Source organism: Podarcis erhardii (assembly GCF_964252035.2).
Source record: "Podarcis erhardii genome assembly, chromosome: 1".
In the NCBI taxonomy this organism is placed as follows: Eukaryota; Metazoa; Chordata; class Lepidosauria; order Squamata; family Lacertidae; genus Podarcis; species Podarcis erhardii.
Genome location: NC_138497.1, coordinates 4,614,646 through 4,636,484, shown reverse-complemented (window position 1 = coordinate 4,636,484; position 21,839 = coordinate 4,614,646). Strand labels below are relative to the sequence as shown.

Sequence of the window (21,839 nt, the reverse complement as noted above, 5' to 3'; positions counted from 1 at the left end):
AGTAATTTGAATTATTGCATAACTGGATAAAGAGGAGGATGTTGGTTAAGATAATTAAAGGCAATATGAATTGAAGAAATGCAGAAGAAATGATAAAAATGGGGGATCATCAGAGGTGCTGATAGAAGTCCAAAAAGTTGTATAAGATGTGAAGTTCTGTGGTATGTATGTATGTTCCCCAGCCACTCTGGGCGGCTTCCACAAAGACAAAAAATACACTAAGATGTCACACATATGACAATTAATATGTTTAAAAATTATTTTAAAAAAAAAACAACAGGGAGGGAGGAAGGGAGGGAGGGAGGGAGGCGTCGCCTGGTCCCGCCCCCGCCGGCTTCTCCGCCTCCGCCAGCCTTCCCTCTTGACGGACCGCGCTGAGCGCAGTCCCTCCGATGAACACCACGAGCTGCGAGGCGGCGCTGGAGCTGCGTCCGCCGTCGGGCGAGAGCCCGGCCAGTGCGGCGCTCATGTTCGCGGCCGGTGTGCTGGGCAACGTGACGGCGCTGGGGCTGCTGCTGCGGGCGCGGGCTCGCCGTCGGGCTCGCCGGGAGCGCCTGGCGCCCTTCCACGTGTTGGTGATGGCGCTGGTGCTGACGGACCTGCTGGGCACGTGTTTGCTGAGCCCCGTAGTGCTGGCAGCCTACGGGCGCCGGCGGACGCTGCGCGGCTTGTCCGACGGCGGCGGCGTGTGCCTCTACTTCGCCTTCGCCATGAGCTTCTTCAGCCTGGCCACGATGGGATGCCTGGGCGCCATGGCGCTGGAGCGCAGCCTGGCCATCGGCGCGCCCTACTTGTACGAGCGCCTCCTGAGCGCCCGCCCCGTCGCGCCGCTCCTGCTGGCCGCCCTGCCGGCCCTCTACGCGCTGGCCGCCGCCTTCTGCGCCCTGCCGCTGCTCGGCTTCGGCCGCTACGTCCAGTACTGCCCGGGCACCTGGTGCTTCATCCAGATGCACTTCCCGCGGGCCGGCGGCGCGGCGGAGCTGTCGTCGGGGGGCGCCTTCTCTCTCCTCTACGCGTCGCTGCTGCTGCTGCTCATCCTGGCCGTGCTGCTCTGCAACCTCAGCGTCATCGTCAACCTCCTCCGCATGCAGCGGAGGGGCAAAGCCACCCGACGGGCGACCGCAGCTGCTGCAGCCGCCGCTTCGTCCTCGTCCTCTTCCCAGCTCCGCCAGACGGCGTCCTCCGACGGCCAGGCGCCCAGCCCCAGGTGCGCGGCCAGGAAGCAGCTGTCCATGTTCGAGGAGCTGGACCACCTCATCCTCCTCGCCATCATCACCATCACCTTCGCGGTGTGCTCCCTGCCTTTCACTGTGAGTGGGGAGGGAGGATGCGATGGGGACGCCCCCTCGGGGAGCAGTCCAAAATCCTGGGGCACAAGCAGCCAGCCAGCAGCTGGCCAAGAGGTGCGGGGTGAGCTGCCATGGGGCTGGGGCTGCATCAGAGTGAAAGGGTCTCTTAAAGAGGTTTACAGAATTGTAGCACTGTAGCATTGGAAGGGACCCCCAGGGGTCATCTAGTCCAACCCCCTGCAATATAGGAATCTCAACTTCTTCTTTTTTGATCCCTCGTAGCTGAGTAAAATTGTCTTTCATGAACACCGTCTTAGCAGTGAGTCCGTCAGTGACTGTGCAGGCCAGTTCTGGATCCACACGTACTTCCGCAGTGGGGACATTGGTTTCCGGGCGAGAGTTGATCACGGTGTGGATTTGCCAAGTGTGCCTTCCTCTTAGTGTGTTTCTCCCTTGTGTCCTGAGTTCGAGTGTCTTCAAAGCCCATGACACCTTTACTCAAGGCTGTTCTCCAACTGGAGCACTCGCAGGCCAGTGTTTCCCAGTTGTCAATGTTTATACTACATTTTTTTAGATTTGCCTTGAGAGAGTCTTTAAACCTCTTTTGTTGACCACCAGCATTCCACTTTCCATTTTTAAGTTCGGAATAGAGTAGTTGCTTTGGAAGACGATCATCAGGCATCCACACAACATGACCAATCCAACAAAGTTGATGTTGAAGAATCATTGCTTTGACACTGGTGATCTTTGCTTCTTCCAGTACACTGGTATTAGTTCGCCTGTCTTCCCAAGCGATGCGTAAAAATTTTCAGAGACACCGTCAAGGGAATCCATTCCACTGCTGAACAGCTCATACTGTCAGAAAGGTCTTCCTGATCATAGAATTGTAGAGCTGGAGGGGACCACGAGGGGCATCTAGTCCAACCCCTGCAATGCAGGAATCTTTTCCCCCAACATCGGATTTGAACCCATGACCATGACATGCAGAGTCTCATGCTCTGCAGACTGATGTTTAGCTGGAATCTCCTTTCTTGTCATTTGAATCCGTTAGTTCAAGTCCTAAACTCTGGAGTAGTAGAAAACAAGCCTCTTCCATGTGATCAGAGCCCTTCAGATATTTGAAGGAGGCTAATAGTAATAATAGTAATTATTATTGTTATTATTATTTTATTTGTATCCCGCCATCCCTGGCCAAAGCCGGGTTTAGAGCGGCTAACAACAGCCATCAGGTAAGGGGTAAAGGGACCCCTGACCATTAGGTCCAGTCGTGGCCGACTCTGGGGTTGCGGCGCTCATCTCGCTTTATTGGCCGAGGGAGCCGGCGTACAGCTTCCGGGTCATGTGGCCAGCAGAACTAAGCCGCTTCTGGCGAACAAGAGCAGCGCACGGAAACACCGTTTACCTTCCCGCCGGAGCAGTTCCTATTTATCTACTTGCACTTTGACGTGCTTTCGAACTGCTAGGTTGGCAGGAGCAGGGACCGAGCAACGGGAGCTCACCCCGTCGCGGGGATTCGAACCGCCGACCTTCTGATCGGCAAGTCCTAGGCTCTGTGTTTTAACCCACAGCGCCACCCGCGTCCCACATCTCTAAATCTTCTCTTCTCCAGCCCTTTGATAATTTCGGTTGCCCTTTTTGGAACCATTCCCCAAAGTACAATATCCTTTTTGAAGCGAGGCAACCAGAACGGTACAGAGTTAAGATCCATGTGTCTTCCGCTGGCTGTGGGGCCCTGGCAGATGCCCAGCTTGAGCACCCTCTGCTGCTGGCCCCGAAAGCAGCTGGGTTTGAATCTGCGGCCTTCTGCAGGCAGAGCAGGTGTTCTCCCAGTGAGCTCTTGGCCTTCCCCAAAGACCCTGCAGCCTTTTGACGCAGCTGTGCTGATAAGGCAGCTTCCGATGCCCCAGAGTCTTGGATGTTTAGCATTAAGGGCTCAGGATGACTCTTAAAGACATGTTAAATGTGAGGCATCAATCACTTTCCTCCTGCGATTTATGCCAGTGTCTAACCACTCTTCCTCCCCCATAAATTTTTATCAATTTTCATAGAGTTTAACCAATTCCGTTCAGTTCCTGTACAACCTTCCCCTGGCGTTTTGACCTCCCATCCTTACTTCCACGATGTTTCTGTTCAAATCCTTTATCTGCTGCCTTAAATAGAGTAAGGTAAAAGTAAAGGGACCCCTGACCATTAGGTCCAGTCGTGGCCGACTCTGGGGTTGCGGTGCTCGTCTCGCTTTATTGGCCGAGGGAGCCGGTGTACAGCTTCTGGGTCATGTGGCCAGCATGACAAAGCCGCTTCTGGCAAACCAGAGCAGTGCATGGAAACGGCGTTTACCTTCCCGCCGGCGCCGTACCTACTTATCTACTTGCACTTTGACATGCTTTCGGACTGCTAGGTTGGCAGGAGCAGGGACCGAACAATGGGAGCTCACCACGTCGCAGGGATTCGAACCACCGACCTTCTGATCGGCAAGTCCTAGGCTCTGTGGTTTAACCCACCGCGCCACCCGCGTCTTAAATACAGTACTCCCCCCCCCAAAAAAATGTATATCTTACATTACATCCCTTTGCTTGCCTTTCAAGTCCTGCCTGGAATTTCGTTTGACAAATATTTTCTCAGATGATCCGAAAAGGGTCTCCACTCTTTACCAGTTTCTTCTTCTTGTTTTAATCATTTTTGTTTGGTTTTACAAATATGAAATTATAACAATCCAAATACATATCCATATATTGAGATTACTCTGAATCTCGCGACTTCCCCACAACCCCTCCATGGAATCCTATTTTCAACATTTACAACCGCATATTCTTCCATACTCTAAATTTTATATCAATCTATATTGTCCATAGTTTTTATTACATTACAAGTGGAATTAAAATCCTGCTAATCTTTTCATCTGCTTATAGTGGTCTCCTAGATAACTTATTTGAAAATTCCCATTCTTTTAAAAAGTTTTTGTTTTTTGTTTTTTTTAAAATAATATTTTATTAAGTTTTACAAAAAGAAAAAAGACATTTCACACAAAAAACATCCAATAACAAAAATACAAACAATCAACATACAGTGAAATAGAAAAATAGAAAAAAGAAAAAAGAAAAAAGTTAACAAAAAAATAAGAAAAGAAAACCCTCTTTTCAAATTTTTAACTTTCATAAACTTATTTTCCTGACTTCCTCACGCCTCCCTTTCTTGTATTCCAATTTAAAATTAATCAGCAAATTCATTCTTATTAGTTTTATCCTTAATCAATCTTTTAAAAAGTTTTTGTTCTCTTGGTTCCGGAGTTCTCCAGTCAGCTTTGCCATTTCGGCATAGACCATCATCTTAGCTTGCCATTCCTCTCTGTTAGGGACTTTGCATTTTTTCTGTCTCTGGGCTAGTAGCATCTGAGCAGCTATTGTTCCATACATGAAAAGTCGTTTCTGCTCTTTGGGATGTCAGTACCTGTAATTCCTAAAAAGAAAGCTTCTAGGGGTTTTTTAACAAAGGTTCTTTTAAACATTTTATTTTCATTTCATTATACAGTCATACCTCTGGTTACAGCCGCTTCAGGTTGCGTTTTTTTGGGTTGCGGACCACCGAAACCCAGAAGTACCAGAACGGGTTAGTTCTGGGTTTTGGCAGTCACGCATTCGCAGAAGCGCCGAATCGCAACCCGCCCGTGTGCAGACAAGGGTTGCGAATGCTGCGGGTTGCAAACGTGCATCCCGCACAGATCATGTTCGCAACCCGAGCGTCCACTGTACAGTATATCATCTCCCAGAAAGCTTTTAATACCTTACAGGTCCATCACACATGATAAAAGGTACCTTCTTTTTCTTTACATTTCCAGCAGGTATTTGGACTTGTCCTATTGACCTATTTGCTAGCTTAAAAGCTAAATGACCCCTGACAGTTAAGTCCAGTCGCAGATGACTCTAGGGTTGCGGTGCTCATCTCGCTTTACTGGCCGAGGGAGCTGGCATTTGTCCGCAGACAGTTTTTCTGGGTCATGTGGCCAGCATGACTGAGTCGCTTCTGGTGAAACCAGAGCAGCACACGGAAAAGTTGTTTACCTTCCCACCGGAGCAGTACCTATTTATTTACTTGCACTGGTGTGCTTTCAAACTGCTAGGTTCGCAGGAGCTGGGACCGAGCAACGGGAGCTCACCCCTTCGCGGGGATTCGATCCGCCGACTTTCTGATCGGCAAGTCCTAGGCTCTGTGGTTTAGACCACAGCGCCACCCACGTCCTAGGAGTCAAATACTACTGGTACATCATTTTCATATACAGTGGTAACTCGGGTTAAGAGATTAATTCGTTCTGGAGGTCCATTCTTAACCTGAAACTGTTCTTAACCTGAAGCACCACTTTAGCTAATTGGGCCTCCTGCCGCCACTGCGCCGCTACCGTGCAATTTCTGTTCTCATCCTGAAGCAAAGTTCTTAACCCGAGGTACTATTTCTGGGTTTGTGGAGTCTGTAACCCGAAGCGTCTGTAACCCGAGGTACCGCTGTAGTTTTCTTCCAGCATACATACAACATGCCATAATTTTCAAGTCTGCTTCCCATAACCTTTCCGAGATGGGCTGGGTGAGCAATTTGAACCCCTGGTGTGTCAGTGGACGGGGCGAGGGGAGGAATAGACTTAAGAACTCCTGCAATGATAGAGCAAACACGGTCACTGTAGTAGGACAGTAGGGCTGTCCATTGAGCAGTCCAATATTGTCAATTTTATTGGTTCATTTGTATTGTTAATAATGAAGAGGCTAAGGAACAGTGGATGGAAATTAAAACCTCATGCAGGAAGAAGAAAGGAAAACTTCCCTTGCGGATTTACAAATTGCTAAATGTCTTAATACGAATTGAAGTCAATCACTGTAGCTGGGGTACAAGGGATTTTATCAAGAGTGGATTGTAATTGGATTGAGTAATAGATCGGAAGCAGAGTGAAAGGGAATCAACAGACCTTGAAGTACAGCACGCAGGGGGGTGGGACATATACATTTTTATAATTGGCTTTGTTATTGATTTGTACTTGAATTTGTACTGCAATTTGGAATTAATATAAGGCTTATATTAGATTTTTGTAATTGAAAATTCATGAAAATTGTTTAACATAAAATAAAAGGAAGAGGCTCAGGAGTAAACCTCACACAAATCTGGAGGGGAGTCCCTAAGGCGGTTGGATGACTCTGTAATAAACAAAAATCTGCCCTTATTTCCTTATGGGGGACACATGAGCCCTTATAGAGTCCTTACGTAGGTTCCCTATTGGTAGGAGAAAATAACAGAGGCCAACCAGAGAATACGGAGAAGCAAAGCAGCTAGTAAGCCTGATCTTTATTGAACTGTTGCAACAGGGTGCCCCCTTCACACGCAGGAGAAGGAGGAGGACCCAGAACCAAGGTGTGCCCACCCCTATATAGACATTTTAAATTGCCTACCCTGGAGTTCAAGACCACCCCCAAAAACATCATACATACACCACAGAAGGGGTGTAGCCCAAGACCTCCCCCCAGACACATCATACCTACATCACTGAAGGGGCGGTCTACAACAGAAATCTGAGTGTGTTGTTTACCTCTTGTCTGGCAGGTTATCTGTTGATGCTTACTTGATTGGATACCCTGGAGAGCCTGGCCAGTCTTTTGTAATGATAAATACTTAGTTCCTGAGCCAGGTCACAGGCTCACCCTATTCATACACAGACATACCCTTAAGACAGGTTTTGTGAAGGAAAAGACAATGGGGAGGCTTTTCCATTTTCCTTTGATCTTGCAGAGAAAACATTTGGTCAGTTTGGGAATCAAAAATGGTTTCAGGTCGGTCTTCCTGTGCCGTGCTTGATTGGTACGCTTATGAACATTACCATATATCTAAGACCTCAAAATTCCTATCACACGCCAGAGCCGATGTTTGCCTGGCAAATCCATGAATATTTAATATATATATTAGACCTTAATTCTTTTATTTTCATAGGGACGCGGGTGACGCTGTGGGTTAAACCACAGAGCCTAGGACTTGCCAATCAGAAGGTCGGTGGTTCGAATCCCTGCGACGGGGAGAGCTCCCATTGCTCTGTCCCTGCTCCTGCCCACCTAGCAGTTCGAAAGCATGTCAAAGTGCAAGTAGATAAATAGGTACGGCGCCGGCGGGAAGGTCAACGCTGTTTCCATGCGCTGCTCTACTTTCCTTTGGACCACTTCAGTAAGACCGAGAGGGGGGTCTTGTCGTCTGGGCAGTTCAGGACCTCCAGACACACTGCCTTGGCTTGCGCCCGGGGGGGGGGGTCCCTTCGGAGCGGCTAACACAGCAGTTTGACTTCACCCCCGGGGGCTCACCCCCATTGTCTCTCAAGACGGATGGATGACAACAATAACACAAAACATTGCCCGGTATTCCAGGGATGGTTAGGTGGATACAATCTGTAATGTTCAATCCACCTTCGGGACTCTTTCCAGCCTCTCGCGGCATAAAAAGGGGAAACTCTTAAAAAGTGCAATAGAATGCAAAACATTTAAATGGCTTTCTGTTTATATGCGTTAGTTTTTATGGCATGAGATGAGCAAGCCAACTGTGTAAACAAGGCTGAAATCCCAGGGAGCTACTAGCAATAGCACAGCAGCCAGCTCAAATTAGCCAGAGGGCGGCTTATTACAAAATGAAAATACCACACATGGAAAAGCCAGAAGCAAATGCTGAGTCAATATATATGACGAGGAGAAACTTTGGGCTGGTTCACACTTCCTCCGCTTGCCCTGTGCGCAGGTCTGAGTGGTTTTCCACCTGCCATTCTTCATTCCCAGGGAAAACCCGCTGTTCGGCTCTAAAGAGAGCCAGTGTGGTGTAGTGGTTAAGAGCAGTAGTCTCATAATCTGGGGAACCGGGTTCGCGTCTCTGCTCCTCCACATGCAGCTGCTGGGTGACCTTGGGCCAGTCACACTTCTCTGAAGTCTCTCAGCCCCACTCACCCCACAGAGTGTTTGTTGTGGGGGAGGAAGGGAAAGGAGAATGTGAGCCGCTTTGAGACTCCTTAAAGGGAGTGAAAGGCGGGATATCAAATCCAAACTCTTCTTCTTCTTCTTCTAAATCGGAGCAAACGTCGACCCGGAAAAACCTGAATTGCCGTTTGCACTTGGACAAGAGGAAGCAGGGATAAGCCATTCCTTTCCTTTGCTAGTATGGATCACCGTACCTTTGCTGTGGTGTCCATCGCAGCACAGCCCTTGTCTCAAACCAATCCTCCTCTTTCTCCCTGACCTTAAACCCTTTCGTTCTGTGTATCTTCACAGTTAGGTATTCTAAAATTATAATATTATTCAGTTTTTTCCTCCATTGGTTCACCCCTAGCTCTTCTGCATTTTTCCAGTTACTCGCTATAACCTGCCTGGCTGCAATTACCATCCATTTTACACATTTACATTCCTCTTTTTTTTTTAACTTGGTGCTACTCAGGCTAATAAGAACCATTAATTTAGATATTTCTCTCTCTTTCTATCCTTACAGTCTCTGGCCAAAGTTTATTATAACAAGATATTGACATTCGGCTGTTGGCCCCCAGTATTTAGCTCTGGGTCTCAACAGCCTTGAAACATCTTCTCCACTTCATTTGCCCCCACCCCGGTCCGGCTGAGTCATAATTGGAGATGGTACAGCTGACGGATCTGCAATGGGACGGGTCAGAAAGGGGACTGCAGTTGTGCATTCTTTCGTCCTGGACTGCCTGGGACTTTCTTAGCCGGCATTTAGCACAGCGATAAGTCACCGTCCTGAGTCTGCATGAGAATTCCCACTTTCCCACTGGGACCTTCTTTTATTTTCCCCCAGTAATATTTATTAAGTTTCATACAAACACAACACACTATAAAATCAATAAAACAAAAATAAATAAAAAAACAGATATAACAAATGATAACCCAAAATACAACCATAAACACATATACAATAAAAATTAATTAATTAGCTAAACTTCATAAACATATTACTTGACTTCCTCTAGTCTCTTCTATCTGAATTTCCTTGTAACTGAATGTAGCAGTTTTCCAATATCCTTATTCAAAAAACAATATTCCGATTATAATCAAATTTCTTAACTTTTCTTAGCACTCTATTTCTCATTTATTTATTTAATCCTAATTTAATCCTAGGCCTATTTGGTACTTTCAAGTAATTACTAATCTTTAATGTTACAATATTTATTCAAATAATCTTTAAATGTCTTCCAGTCTTCTTGATATTCCTCTTCTTTCTGGTCGCGGATTCTCCCAATGAGATCAGCCAGCTCCATAAAGTCCAACACCTTCATCTGCCATTCTTCCACAGTTGGTAATTCTTGTGTTTTCCATTCCCAGTGGGACCTTCTCCTCCCCTAAATCAGGAGCAGATTTTTGGGGAGGGTGCAAGGCGAAGGGAGGGAGATGGACGGAAGTCTCGTTACGCAAGCAGAAATCCTATGACAGTTGTTTGGTGCTGCCTTGGATTCCAGTCATTTAGTTCATGGGTGCCCCCATTACTTTCAGTGTTGGGGGATATAAAACATTGAAAGGAGGGATAATAATAGATCACCAGTGTCGAAGCAATGATTCTCCAACATCAACTTCGTTGAACTGGTCCTGTTGTGCGGATGCCTAATGATCATCTTCCAAAGCAACTACAGTGGTACCTCGGGTTAAGAACTTAATTCATTCTGGAGGTCTGTTCTTAACCTGAAGCACCACTTTAGCTAATGGGGCCTCCCGCTGCCACTGCGCCACCGCTGTGCAATTCCTGTTCTCATCCTGAAACAAAGTTCTTAACCCGAGGTACTATTTCTGGGTTAGCGGAGGCTGTAACCTGAAGTGTCTGTCTCCCAAGGTACCACTGTACTCTATTCCGAACTTAAAAATGGAAAGCGTCGTGCTGGTGGTCAACAAAAGAGGTTTAAAGACTCTCTCAAGGCAAATCTTTAAAAATATAGTATGTTGTTGTTTAGTCGTTTAGTGGTGTCCGACTCTTCGTGACCCCCTGGACCAGAGCACGCGAGGCACTCCTGTCTTCCACTGCCTCCCGCAGTTTGGTCAAACTCATGCTGGTAGCTTCGAGAACACTGTCCAACTATCTCGTCCACTGTCATCCCCTTCTCCTTGTGCCCTCCATCTTTCCCAACATCAGGGTCTTTTCCAGGGAGTCTTCTCTTCTCATGAGGTGGCCAAAGTCTTGGAGCCTCAGCTTCAGGATCTGTCCTTCCAGTGAGCACTCAGGGCTGATTTCCTTCAGAATGGAGAGGTTTGATCTTCTTGCAGTCCATGGGACTCTCAAGAGTCTCCTCCAGCACCAGTATAAACACCAACAATTGGGAAACATTGGCCTGTGAGCGCTCCAGTTGGAGAACAGCCTTTACCAAAGTGTCATGGACTTTGAAGACACTCGAACGCAGGACACAAGGGTGAAACGTGCTAAGAGGAAGGCACAGGGAGAAGCTGGGAGGGAGGGAGGAGACACCGCTGGCACTGCTGTGTGAAGAAGAGGGAGGGAGAGGGAAAGAATGCGTGCGTGCTGGCAATTCCCGGACTGTCCGTGGGCCGCAGCCAGAAGGCAATTGGACCTGATCCGGCCGCAGACCTTAGTTTGCCAACCCATACTCTAACCATTACACCACACTGACTCTGCCCCACAACATGTTCTTCCAAGTCATGGTGCCGTTGGAGCCCCAACTCCCATCAGCTCCATCCAGCACTGGGCAATGTAGCCTAACCACAGTCTGGAAGGAGACAGTTTTCTCATCCCTGGTTTGGATGGTGAATAAACTGAGGCATGGATACATGAGGAGTTTTGCAGGTCTTATTGCTTCCAGGGCCTCCTGAACGCCACGATTCTGCAGAGGGGAGGGGAGGGTGCCATAATGAATGGAGCTTCCTGCAAATCTCAGAATTATTTCTGTGATTTCTCGGTGGGGTGGGTATTGTTTTGTTGTTTGGGTTTAATTACTTTCTTGTGTTTTGTATTTTATTCTGTGAGCTGCCCTTTTAATGACGGGCGGTATATAAATTTAATAATAAAAAACAAGTAAAATAATATTTTTATAAAACCAAAAGTAAGTTTCTTTTTACATATATAATTTTAAAATTAAATTTTCTGCTATACAATTTAAAATACTCATTTTAACATCCTTAAAATATCAAAGACTTCCCTTCTTTTCCTTCCATGGTCCATTTTGCATATCATAGATTCCTGCATATTTTACAAAAACCAAACCATTCAATATTCCATAAAGGCATCCATCAAAGCTTATTTACACTGTTGAATTTATCTTAATGCTGCCAACGTTTTCAGGTGTACACAATTCCCCCCTCCATATATTCAATAAACGTTTTCCAATCTTCTTTAAACATATGTTCTTGTTCTGTTATTCTATATGTTATGTCTGTGAGTTGTGCATATTCTGTCATCTTAAATCTCTATTCTTCTTTGGCTAGGACCTCACTCATTTTCCATTTGGGGGCTAACGAAACATGGGCCACAGTAGTAGCGTACATAAATAAATATTTTTTTTGACACCTAGGGATTTCATTCTGAATTATCCCCAATAGAAAGGACTCTGGTGGTTGTTTTTTGGAAAAGTGAATTTTAAACATCCCCCCCCCCCAATTCATTACAGATTATTTAGATACAAAAGTAAGTTTCTGGCTGACGCTGCCTGACACTTCACAAGCCAGTAAGAATTCTGGTGGTTAGGTGGGGGCGGGGGGGGTAGTGTTGCTCAGAGTCTTGCATAACTCCTTCCTTTCCCAAGAAATAGCAAAATAAGACAAATGATGCATAGCACTTAAGTCCAGCTGGACCAGGCCAAACTCCCATCTAGTACAGCATGCAGTTCTCATGGTGGCCAGTCAGCTGCCCCATGAGAAAATTGCAAGCAGGGTCTGAGCAAAAGAGCGCATCTTCACAGCTTGTGACTCCTAGCAGCTGGTGCATGCTGCAAAATGAGATCAGTGGCACATCTTTGTCTGTTTTTGTTTAGTCGTTTAGTCGTGTCCGACTCTTCGTGACCCCCTGGACCAGAGCACGCCAGGCACTTCTGTCTTCCACTGCCTCCCGCAGTTTGGTCAGACCCGTGCTTGTAGCTTCGAGAACACTGTCCAGTCATCTTGTCCTCTGTTGTCCCCTTCTCCTTGCGCCCTCCATCTTTCCCAACATCAGGGTCTTTTCCAGGGAGTCTTCTCTTCTCACGAGGTGGCCAAAGTATTGGAGCCTCAGCTTCAGGATCTGTCCTTCCAGTGAGCACTCAGGGCTGGTTTCCTTCAGAATGGAGAGGTTTGATCTTCTTGCAGTCCGTGGGACTCTCAAGAGTCTCCTCCAGCACCAGAATTCAAAAGCATCAATTCTTCGGCAATCAGCCTTTTTTATGGTCCAGCTCTCACTTCCATACAACCCTACTGGGAAAACCATGGCTTTAACTATACGGATCTTTGTCTAGTGTGCATCATTTTGAAGGTGGCTGTGCAAGACACTTCCCTGGGAGTAAGCTCTACTGAATATCGCCTTACCCCATCCATGCATGCTCATTCCGCTGCTTCGATCTGCAGAAAAGGCACTCTCACAGGGACCTGTTAGGCAATTGATCTTTTGGCATGGTAGCCCCTGCCCATTTTTTTAAAAATGCAATTTTTTATTGAGATTTCCCCAGAATGCAGTAAAATTGCAGCCACGAAAGGTACAAAACAAAGGAAAAAATGGAAGAAGAAAAGAAAGGGACTATAGAGATAAAGGGAGAAAAGAGAGAGTGAGAAAGAAACATGAGCAAAAATAATAATAATAATGCAAAAGGGGAACTTCCAATTTTCCGTCTGCTGTTTACATAAAAGAAGAAACTATGATTATTTAAACTAGTCACCAGCACTACATTCCGTGACAAGTGAGTGCTGCATGCCAGTTTTGGAACCTCACAAAAATCATGTACCATATAGCATGATTGCTTTGTGGGACGATCTGAATTCAGTGGTGAAGCATCTGTTCTGCATGTAGAAGCAGATCTTAGATTCTGTCCCCGATATACCCCACAACAGGTGAATATGTCCGTTTCCACTGTCAGAAACAGTACAGTGGTACCTCGGGTTAATAACTTAATTCGTTCTATAGGTCCATTCTTAACCTGTTCTTAAGCTGAGGTACCACTTTAGCTAATGGAGCCTCCCGCTGCCACCGCCGTGCGATTTCTGTTCTCATCCTGAAGCAAAGTTCTTAACCCGAGGTACTATTTCTGGGTTAGTGGAGTCTGTAACCTGAAGCGTCTGTAACCCAAGGTACCACTGTACTCTATTCTGAACTTAAAAATGGAAAGCGTAATGCTGGTGGTCAGCAAAAGAGGTTTAAAGACTTTCTGAAGGCAAATCTTAAAAAATGTAGTATAAACACTGACAACTGGGAAACACTGGCCTGCGAGCGCTCCAGTTGGAGAACAGCCTTTACCAAAGGTGTCCTGGGCTTTGAAGACACTCGAACTCAGGACGCAAGGGAGAAACGTGCTAAGAGGAAGGCACGCTTGGCAAATCCACACCGTGATCAACTCCCGTCTGGAAACCTATGTCCCCACTGTGGAAGGACGTGTGGATCCAGAATTGGCCTTCACAGTCACTTACGGACTCACTGTTAAAACCGTGTTTATGAAAGACAATCTTACTCAGCTAGGAGGAATCACCAAAGAGAGAGAGAAAGCTTACTGGGAAATGATATATAATGAAATGAAAAGGATGTCTAAAATAACGTTTGTAAAAAAACTCTAAAAAAACCCTCCAGAAGATTTTCTTTTGAGAATTATAGGGACAGAACTACCTAATAGTATAGACATTTATTTATGTATGCTACTACAGCAGCAAGAATGCTACTTGCCCCAAAATGGAAAGAAGCAGAAGTCCCAGTAAAGGAAAAATGGATACAAAAAATTATGGAATATGCAGAAATGGCGAAACTTACCGGAAGAATAAGAAATCAAAATAACAAAATTTATATATATATAAAAGAATGGAAATGGTTTACTGAATATTTACAGATAAATTGTAAGCAGTTAAGAACATTGGCAGGATTATTGTCATAGCCTACAGTTTTATAGGAGTATATATATATATATATATTTTAATAAAAATTTTTATTGATTTTCATTTTTAAAAACAAACAAAACATCAACAAACAAAAACATACAAACAAGTGTAATTTCATATCCTCATTTTCATAAACCTTCTTTCCCCGACTTCCCCATACCTCACCCTCTCTGCATCCTTGTTTTACAGTTTTTCAGCAACCCCTTAGTCCAGTTATATTTATAACTTATTCTTTCTCTATTTCATCTTAATTCATCAAATAATTTCCGCTGCAATTCTGCATCTTCCTTTCCCTTGGCATTTTAGCGTTCATCAATTTTACAACAGTTCTTAAGATAAACTTTAAATTTCTTCCAATCTTCCTCCACCGTCTCTTTCTCTTGGTCACGGATTCTGCCGGTCATTTCTGCCAGTCCCATAAAGTCAATCACTTTCGCCTGCCATTCTTCCAGTGTAGGCAATTCTTGCGTCTTCCAGTACTTTGCTAAAAGTATCCTTGCTGCTGTGGTAGCATACAGAAAAAAAGTCTTATCCTTTCTTGACACCAATTGGCCAACCATGCCCAAGAGAAATGCCTCTGGTTTCTTATGAAAAGTACATTTAAGTACCTTCTTAATTTCATTATAAATCATTTCCCAAAAGGCTTTAATCTTTGGGCAGGTCCACCACAGGTGAAAAAAGGTACCTTCAATTTCGTTACATTTCCAATATAGGAGTATATATATAAAGCAGATGAAAACTAAATGAGCAAATTAAGTTAATTTCGATATGCAGAAGTTATGAAAAATACATTTAAGGAACTGCAGAAAGAGGGGAAAGGAAGTCAAGTTTTGAAATGTTAAAATGATTGTCAAGTTGTTGTTGTTGTTTAGTTGTTGAGTCGTGTCCACCTCTTCGTGACTCCATGGACCAGAGCACGCCAGGCACTCCTGTCTTCCACTGCCTCCCACAGTTTGGTCAAACTCATGCTGGTAGCTTCGAGAACACTGTCCCACCATCTCGTCCTCTGTCGTCCCCTTCTCCTTGTGCCCTCCATCTTTCCAAACATCAGGATCTGTCCTTCCAATGAGCACTCAGGGCTGATTTCCTTCAGAATGGATCGGTTTGTTCTTCTTGCAGTCCATGGGACTCTCAAGAGTCTCCTCCAGCACCATAATTCAAAAGCATCCATTCTTCGGCGATCAGCCTTCTTGATGGTCCAGCTCTCACTTCCATACATCACTGCTGGGGAAACCGGAGCTTTAACTATACGGTCCTTTGTTGGCAAGGTGATGTCTCTGCTTTTTAAGATGATTGTCCAGTTAGTGAAATGCATAAACCTGAAAAGCATAAATAAATTTATTTTAAAAAAGAAGTGGGACGGAGCAGCTCAGAGGCTGAAAAAGGAGGCTGGCGTAAGCCTGGAGGCAAAACCACAACCACAAATTCACCCTGGACTGTGAGCCAGACCCTCAACAATTTCCTGTGTTCTGCTGCTGCAATGCAATTAAGTCCACACAGTCAGAGCATCGTTTGAAGCGTTTCCTGTATTAGGTTGGCTGACGTAATTCTCTGCAGCGTTTTCCACCCGTAAAACGCTTGAGGTTCAAAAGCAGATCCCAACATGCCTCCTCCATTTAACGAATATTCCTGGGCGTGCTATTGTCCTTTTTTGCTGCCCTGTGAAGTTTTGACATCAGGGCTTCACTGTGCTCTTTTCAGCAGCTGCTGAAAACATTTTTGTTCAGACAAGCCTACCCAGGCATGAGAACGTAAGAGCCCGCTGGATCAGGCCAACGGCCCGTCTAGTTCTCACAGTGGCCGGCTTTTTGTGACTGAATTATGGTGCTGGAGGAGACTCTTGAGAGTCCCATGGACTGCAAGAACAAACCTATCCATTCTGAAGGAAATCAGCCCTAAGTGCTCACTGGAAGGACAGATTGTGAAGCTGAGGCTCCAAGACTTTGGCCACCTCATGAGAAGAGAAGACTCCCTGGAAAAGACCCTGATGTGGGGAAAGATGGAGGGCACAAGGAGAAGGGGACGACAGAGGACGAGATGGTGGGACAGTGTTCTCGAAGCTACCAGCATGAGTCTGACCAAACTGCGGGAGGCAGTGGAAGACAGGAGTGCCTGGCATGCTCTGGTCCAGGGGGTCACGAAGAGGCGGACACCACTAAACGACTAAACATTCACAAACATTGCTGTCTCCAAAAGTGGAGACAGGACATTGCTGTCATGACTAGCAGCCACTGTGCTGGGCCCGGGGGTAACCCGTGAAACGCGATCCAGGACTCGTCCAGAATCTGAAGGTTCCACTAGGAGTCAGTCCAACAGGGCCCAGGCAGGACACGAGGCAGGAAACCAGGCAAGGGCAGGTACAGGATCTCAGGCAGGTTCTGGCAAACAGCAACGTTGCTTCCGCAACCTGGGGTGGGGTCCGACAGCCTTTTATCTTTGTTGGGGTAACGGCTGGTCCTGATCCCTTGATGACTCACCTCCCTGTTTCACCCAAAGGCGAGCACTCCTCCTGCGAGTACTCAGGTCTCTCCTTCTCTCAGACTTCAGTCTCTGCAGCTCAGGAGACGTTGGTGGGTTACTAGACCCAGGGACCACCTCAGCCTCTCCTGACCCAACTGGTAGTGGAGCAGCTGTAAGTGATGGCCCAGCTGGAGGCAACAAGGTCATCCCCACATTTGGAGCCAGGGCAGGCTCAGGCCCCTGACTCGGCCCAGCTGGGGTTTGTTGCAGGGGAACCTGTGCAGACTGGGACTCTTCAGGATCAGGCTCCAGACTTGGTTCAGGTGCCGCCTGAGGCAGAGGATCCGGTGCAGACTGAGACTCCTCTGGTTCCGAGTCCGAGCCCAAGTCCCAGGCCATCACAGCCACTGACCATCACTGCCTCCTGTAGAAGTGATAATTTGACATTCCATGTAGAACGTTGATATATATGTTTCAGTGTCTTGGACTGGCTGGACGCAGAGGAAAGTTGGAAGGGACCAGTTGGGGAACCACCAAGGAAAGAAGGCTCAAAGCCCAGGGATTGGTGGTGGGGCAATGATGAGTGGACACAGGGAGAAGACTGGGAGGAGGAGGTGTCAGAAGCTGAAGGGGTAACAGGCCTTAGTGAGGTGGGAGAGTCTGTGGCAGAGAGAGGTCCAAAATCGGAGGCAGAAGCTGAAACAGGCGAGTGGGACAAGAGAGGTCAAGAGGCAGAGATGGGTGGAAATTTACAACTGCAGCCAGAGGGGCTGGAAAATAAAGAAATAGAGATCTCTCGAGAACAGGCATGGCCAAACTTGGCCCTCCAGATGTCTTGGGACTACAACTCCCATCATCCCTAGCTAACAGGACTAGTGGTCAGGGATGATGGGAATTGTAGTCCCAAAACATCTGGAGGGCGAAGTTTGGCCATGCCTGCTCTAGAATGGCACCGAGACAAAAAGACACAAGGCATGATGGAGACCAGGAATAACCAAGATGAACATACTATTTGGCAAAGACCCAAAGGAATAATTGGTTAAAATAAATACCTCACACAGGAAGAAGAAAGGAGAACTTTACTAGCGGACTCGTAAATGATTAAATGTGCTAATACGAATTGAAATTAAAACATTGTAGCTGTGGTATAAGGGATTGTTATTAAGATTGGATCGTAATTAAAGGGAATTATTAAACCTTGAAGGCTAGCATGCGGGGAGCCACCTAAATTTTGTAACTGGCTATTTGATTAACCTGTATTCAAATTGGTATTGTAATTCGGTATTGATATAAGAAGGCTTATATTGGGTTTTTGTAATTGAAAAATAATAAAAATTATTTCTAAAAGAGAGAGAGGCAGAGATGAGTTAGGCTGGTGAAGAGTCACAGGTATCTCCCCCTCCTGCTGTGACTTCCCCCTTGTCTCCCAGGGTCAGAAGAGGCATGAAGAGCGAGGAGCAAAGGCCAGAATGCAGGCATAGTCTCCAATTGCTCGGGAAAAAACCCTGGAGAGGAGATGACCTAGGCAGCTGTGGGGAGGTGGACACCTTCAGTCTCAGCAACTGCTTCACTGGGGCAAGACCTACCGGGAAGGAGTTGCTGTGTTCATTAGGCCTGACACTCTGCCGGGTCCTTGCAGATCGTATTTTTGCCAATCAAGAGTTAACTCCGATGTGCATGGTGTGATCTACTGCTAGCTTGCTTCTGACATTCAATCTGTTTTCAGTTTATTGCCGGGTTGTTTTGTTCCTCCTGAATGTTTTAAGGACTTGTTTTTCACTGACAATGTCATTGTTTTGTTCTCTTTGTAAACCACTCTGAGGGAGTTGCTGTTTTTACCAATCACATGGCGTATAAATTCTGTGAAATAAAACCCATAACATTTTAAGCATTGTGCACTATACAATTGCTAAACTGCTGTTGCTGTTTAGTCATTTAGTCGTGTCTGACTCTTCGTCACCCCATGGACCAGAGCACGCCAGGCACTTCTGTCTTCCACTGCCTCCCGCAGTTCGGTCAAACTCATGCTGGTGGCTTCGAGAACACTATCCAACCATCTTGTCCTCTGTCATCCCCTTCTCCTTGTGCCCTCCATCTTTCCCAACATCAGGGTCTTTTCCAGGGAGTCTTCTCTTCTCATGAGGTGGCCAAAATATTGGAGCCTCAGCTTCAGGATCTGTTCTTCCAGTGAGCACTCAGGGCTGATTTCCTTCAGGATGGATTGGTTTGTTCTTCTTGCAGTCCATGGGACTCTCAAGTGTCTCCTCCAGCACCAGAATTCAAAAGCATAAATTCTTCGGCGATCAGCTTTCTTTATGGTCCAGCTCTCACTTCCGTACATCACTACTGGGAAAACCAGAGCTTTTACTATACGGACCTTTGTTGGCAAGATGATGTCTCTACTTTTGCTAAACAGTGTGTTGTTATTCTTGTTTCTTTCCAGGTCCGTGCCTTTATGAACCATTTTGACCCAGGTGTGGATTACAAGGAAGACCTTCAGGCAATGCGGTTCCTGTCCTTCAACTCCATCATTGACCCCTGGGTGTTTGCCATCCTCCGGCCCCCTATCCTGAGGGTGATACGCTCTGTCCTCTGCTGCCGGATGCCCCTAAAACCACAAACTACGGACAGGCAGAGGCCTCCCTTTGCCAAACCAAAGCCTGTTGAACAGGCTGGCATTTGCAGGCAGTGAACGGTCTCCTGTTTTTGGAGAAGAAGTTTGAAAGTCCATCTCTGGACAGTTCCTCGGGGTAATTCCAGGAGAATGACTGGAATTCTCCATTCCCATGTTGGCATGCCTAGTGGACATAAAAGTATGCCCTGTCCTGCATTTCCCTAGGGCGATTGTCTGAAATGACTCCATCCTAGACCTGTAGAGTTTGAAGGGACTTTTAGGAGTCCTACTCTACTCCAATGTTCTGCCATGGGGGAATCACAGCTAAAGACATCCTGGCATAGGTAGGTAGCCGTGCTGGTCTGCCGTAGTTGAAACAAAATTTGAAAAATAGACATAAATCTGACATCAGGAATCACAAGACAGAGAAAGCAGTAGGAGAAGACTTCAGTCTCCTGGGACATTCTATACAAGATCTCAAAGTAGCTGTCATATTGCAAAAGAATTTCAGAAATAGACTGGAAAGAGAAGCTGCTGAATTGCAACTTATTACCAAACTTAAAACCATGGAGAGACCTGGTCTGAACAGAGACGTTGGATTCTTATCTCATTATGCATGATAAAGCTATTTTTAGCCATCTCACCCTTTGCTTTTTCCTGTAAGACCGATTGCAGTTGTTAACCGTCGTCAAGTGGTTTACCACCCCTACCAGCCAATCACCCATTCCCACCACCCTTCTGAGTAATACCCCTCCCCACCCTCCCACTATATATAAGGGTCTGGTGACTTCTGCTTCAGTGTATCTGAAGAAGTGTGCATGCACACGAAAGCTCATACCAAGAAGAAACTTAGTTGGTCTCTAAGGGGCTACTGGAAGGAATTTTTTTATTTTGTTTCAGCTTCCTGACAGATGGCCATCCATCCTAACTTGTTCCCAGGAAATCCTCAGGTGGCAACATTGGAGACTTCAGATTGGAGACAACATCAGATCATTGGTCCATCTGGGTCATCATTGTCTTTCCTTCCTGGAATTTTCTCTTCCAGATTTCAGGCAGGGGTCTTTTCCATCCTCACCTGGAGATGCCTAGGATTGAATTTGGGGGATTTTTGCATGCTTAGATGGATCGACCTTACGTTGCACTGAGAGAGAGGGAGAATTATCTCCCCGAAGAACCATTATTTGTTTGCAAAACACTCTGTAACCAAAGGTGTCGTCTTTGCGTGTTTCTTCTCTCGGATGAAGGCCAGGGCCAATGCAAAGAACACGATGCACACTTTATCATTGGCTGTTGAATGCAATTGGATATTGGAGGGGTTTTCTCGCTCCTGTTTGCTTTGGCTTCAGATGCTATATGTCAGTAAAACTGTATTTGGTCGTTGGTCAATGTGGTAAAATCCGTATTAGCTTGCGTTATCTTATATGAACCATTAGCTTTGTCGTCTACACACTGAAACCAACATCTTCAAATCCAGAAGGAAGATGCTGTTACCTGAAGCAGGTAGAGGCATAATTTACTACTGCAAACTATGCACAAAATGGCCAGTAAGTGTGGTAAACAGAGAGGAGGCAGAATGTGGAGACGTTAGCTTCTGAGAGGTTGGGTCTTTCAACTGAATTGAAATTGAAATACTTTATTGTCACTTGTACAACTTGTATACAGTGAGATTACACGAGCACCCCCCACTCAGCTCTCTTAGTCTTAATTCCCCTTGTTTACTGGCACACACCCACCAAACCCAAAAGTCCGTTGCCCTGTTATCTTTTCATTTAGCAGCCTAACAGCCCACGGATAGAAGCTGTTCTTTACCCTGTTGGTGCAACTAATCATGCTTCTATATCTTCTCCCCGAGGGCAGGAGATCAAGAAAGTGCCGGCCAGGGTGTGAATCATCCCTGTGAATTTTCCTCACTCTCCCTAGGCAATGTTCTTCCGCGATTTCATCCAGCGGATTCACGAGACAGCCCATAATATCTTGTGCTGTATTCACCACCCTCTGTAGGCACTTCCTATCAGTTGATTGTCAAACCAGCGTACCACACCGTGATGCAGTAGGAAAGGACACTTTCTATTGTGGACCGGTAGAAGGAGATCATCAAATGTTGATTGACATCGTTCTTCCGCAATATTCTGAGGAGATGGAATCTCTGTTGGGCTTTCTTAACCACCTGGGTTGTATTGATTTTCCAAGTAAGGTCTTCACTGAGATAAACTCCTGGGAATTCAAAGGAAGAGACTCTCTCTACACAGCCCTCCCCGATGTACAGCGGGGCTAGTTCTCCTCTCTTCCTCCGAAAGTCCAACACCATCTCCTTTGTCCTGCTGATATTAAAGTGCAAGTTGTTCCCTAGGCACCATGTAGATATTAATATTAATAGCATAAGAACAACAATAGCTCTGCTGGGTCAGGCCCCTG

General features: G+C 46.1%; 1 protein-coding gene across 1 annotated transcript; it reads left to right on the top strand.

Annotated features, from left to right (window-relative positions):
- Positions 1-392: 392 nt before the first annotated feature.
- Positions 393-20,805, top strand: PTGER2 (prostaglandin E receptor 2; the record flags this gene model as incomplete). The annotated part of the gene is made up of 2 exons (XM_081864471.1): positions 393-1,310; positions 19,254-20,805. 2 exons carry the CDS (start codon positions 393-395, stop codon positions 19,500-19,502), a joined length of 1,167 nt encoding a protein of 388 aa, XP_081720597.1. The 3' UTR covers positions 19,503-20,805.
- Positions 20,806-21,839: the final 1,034 nt, after the last annotated feature.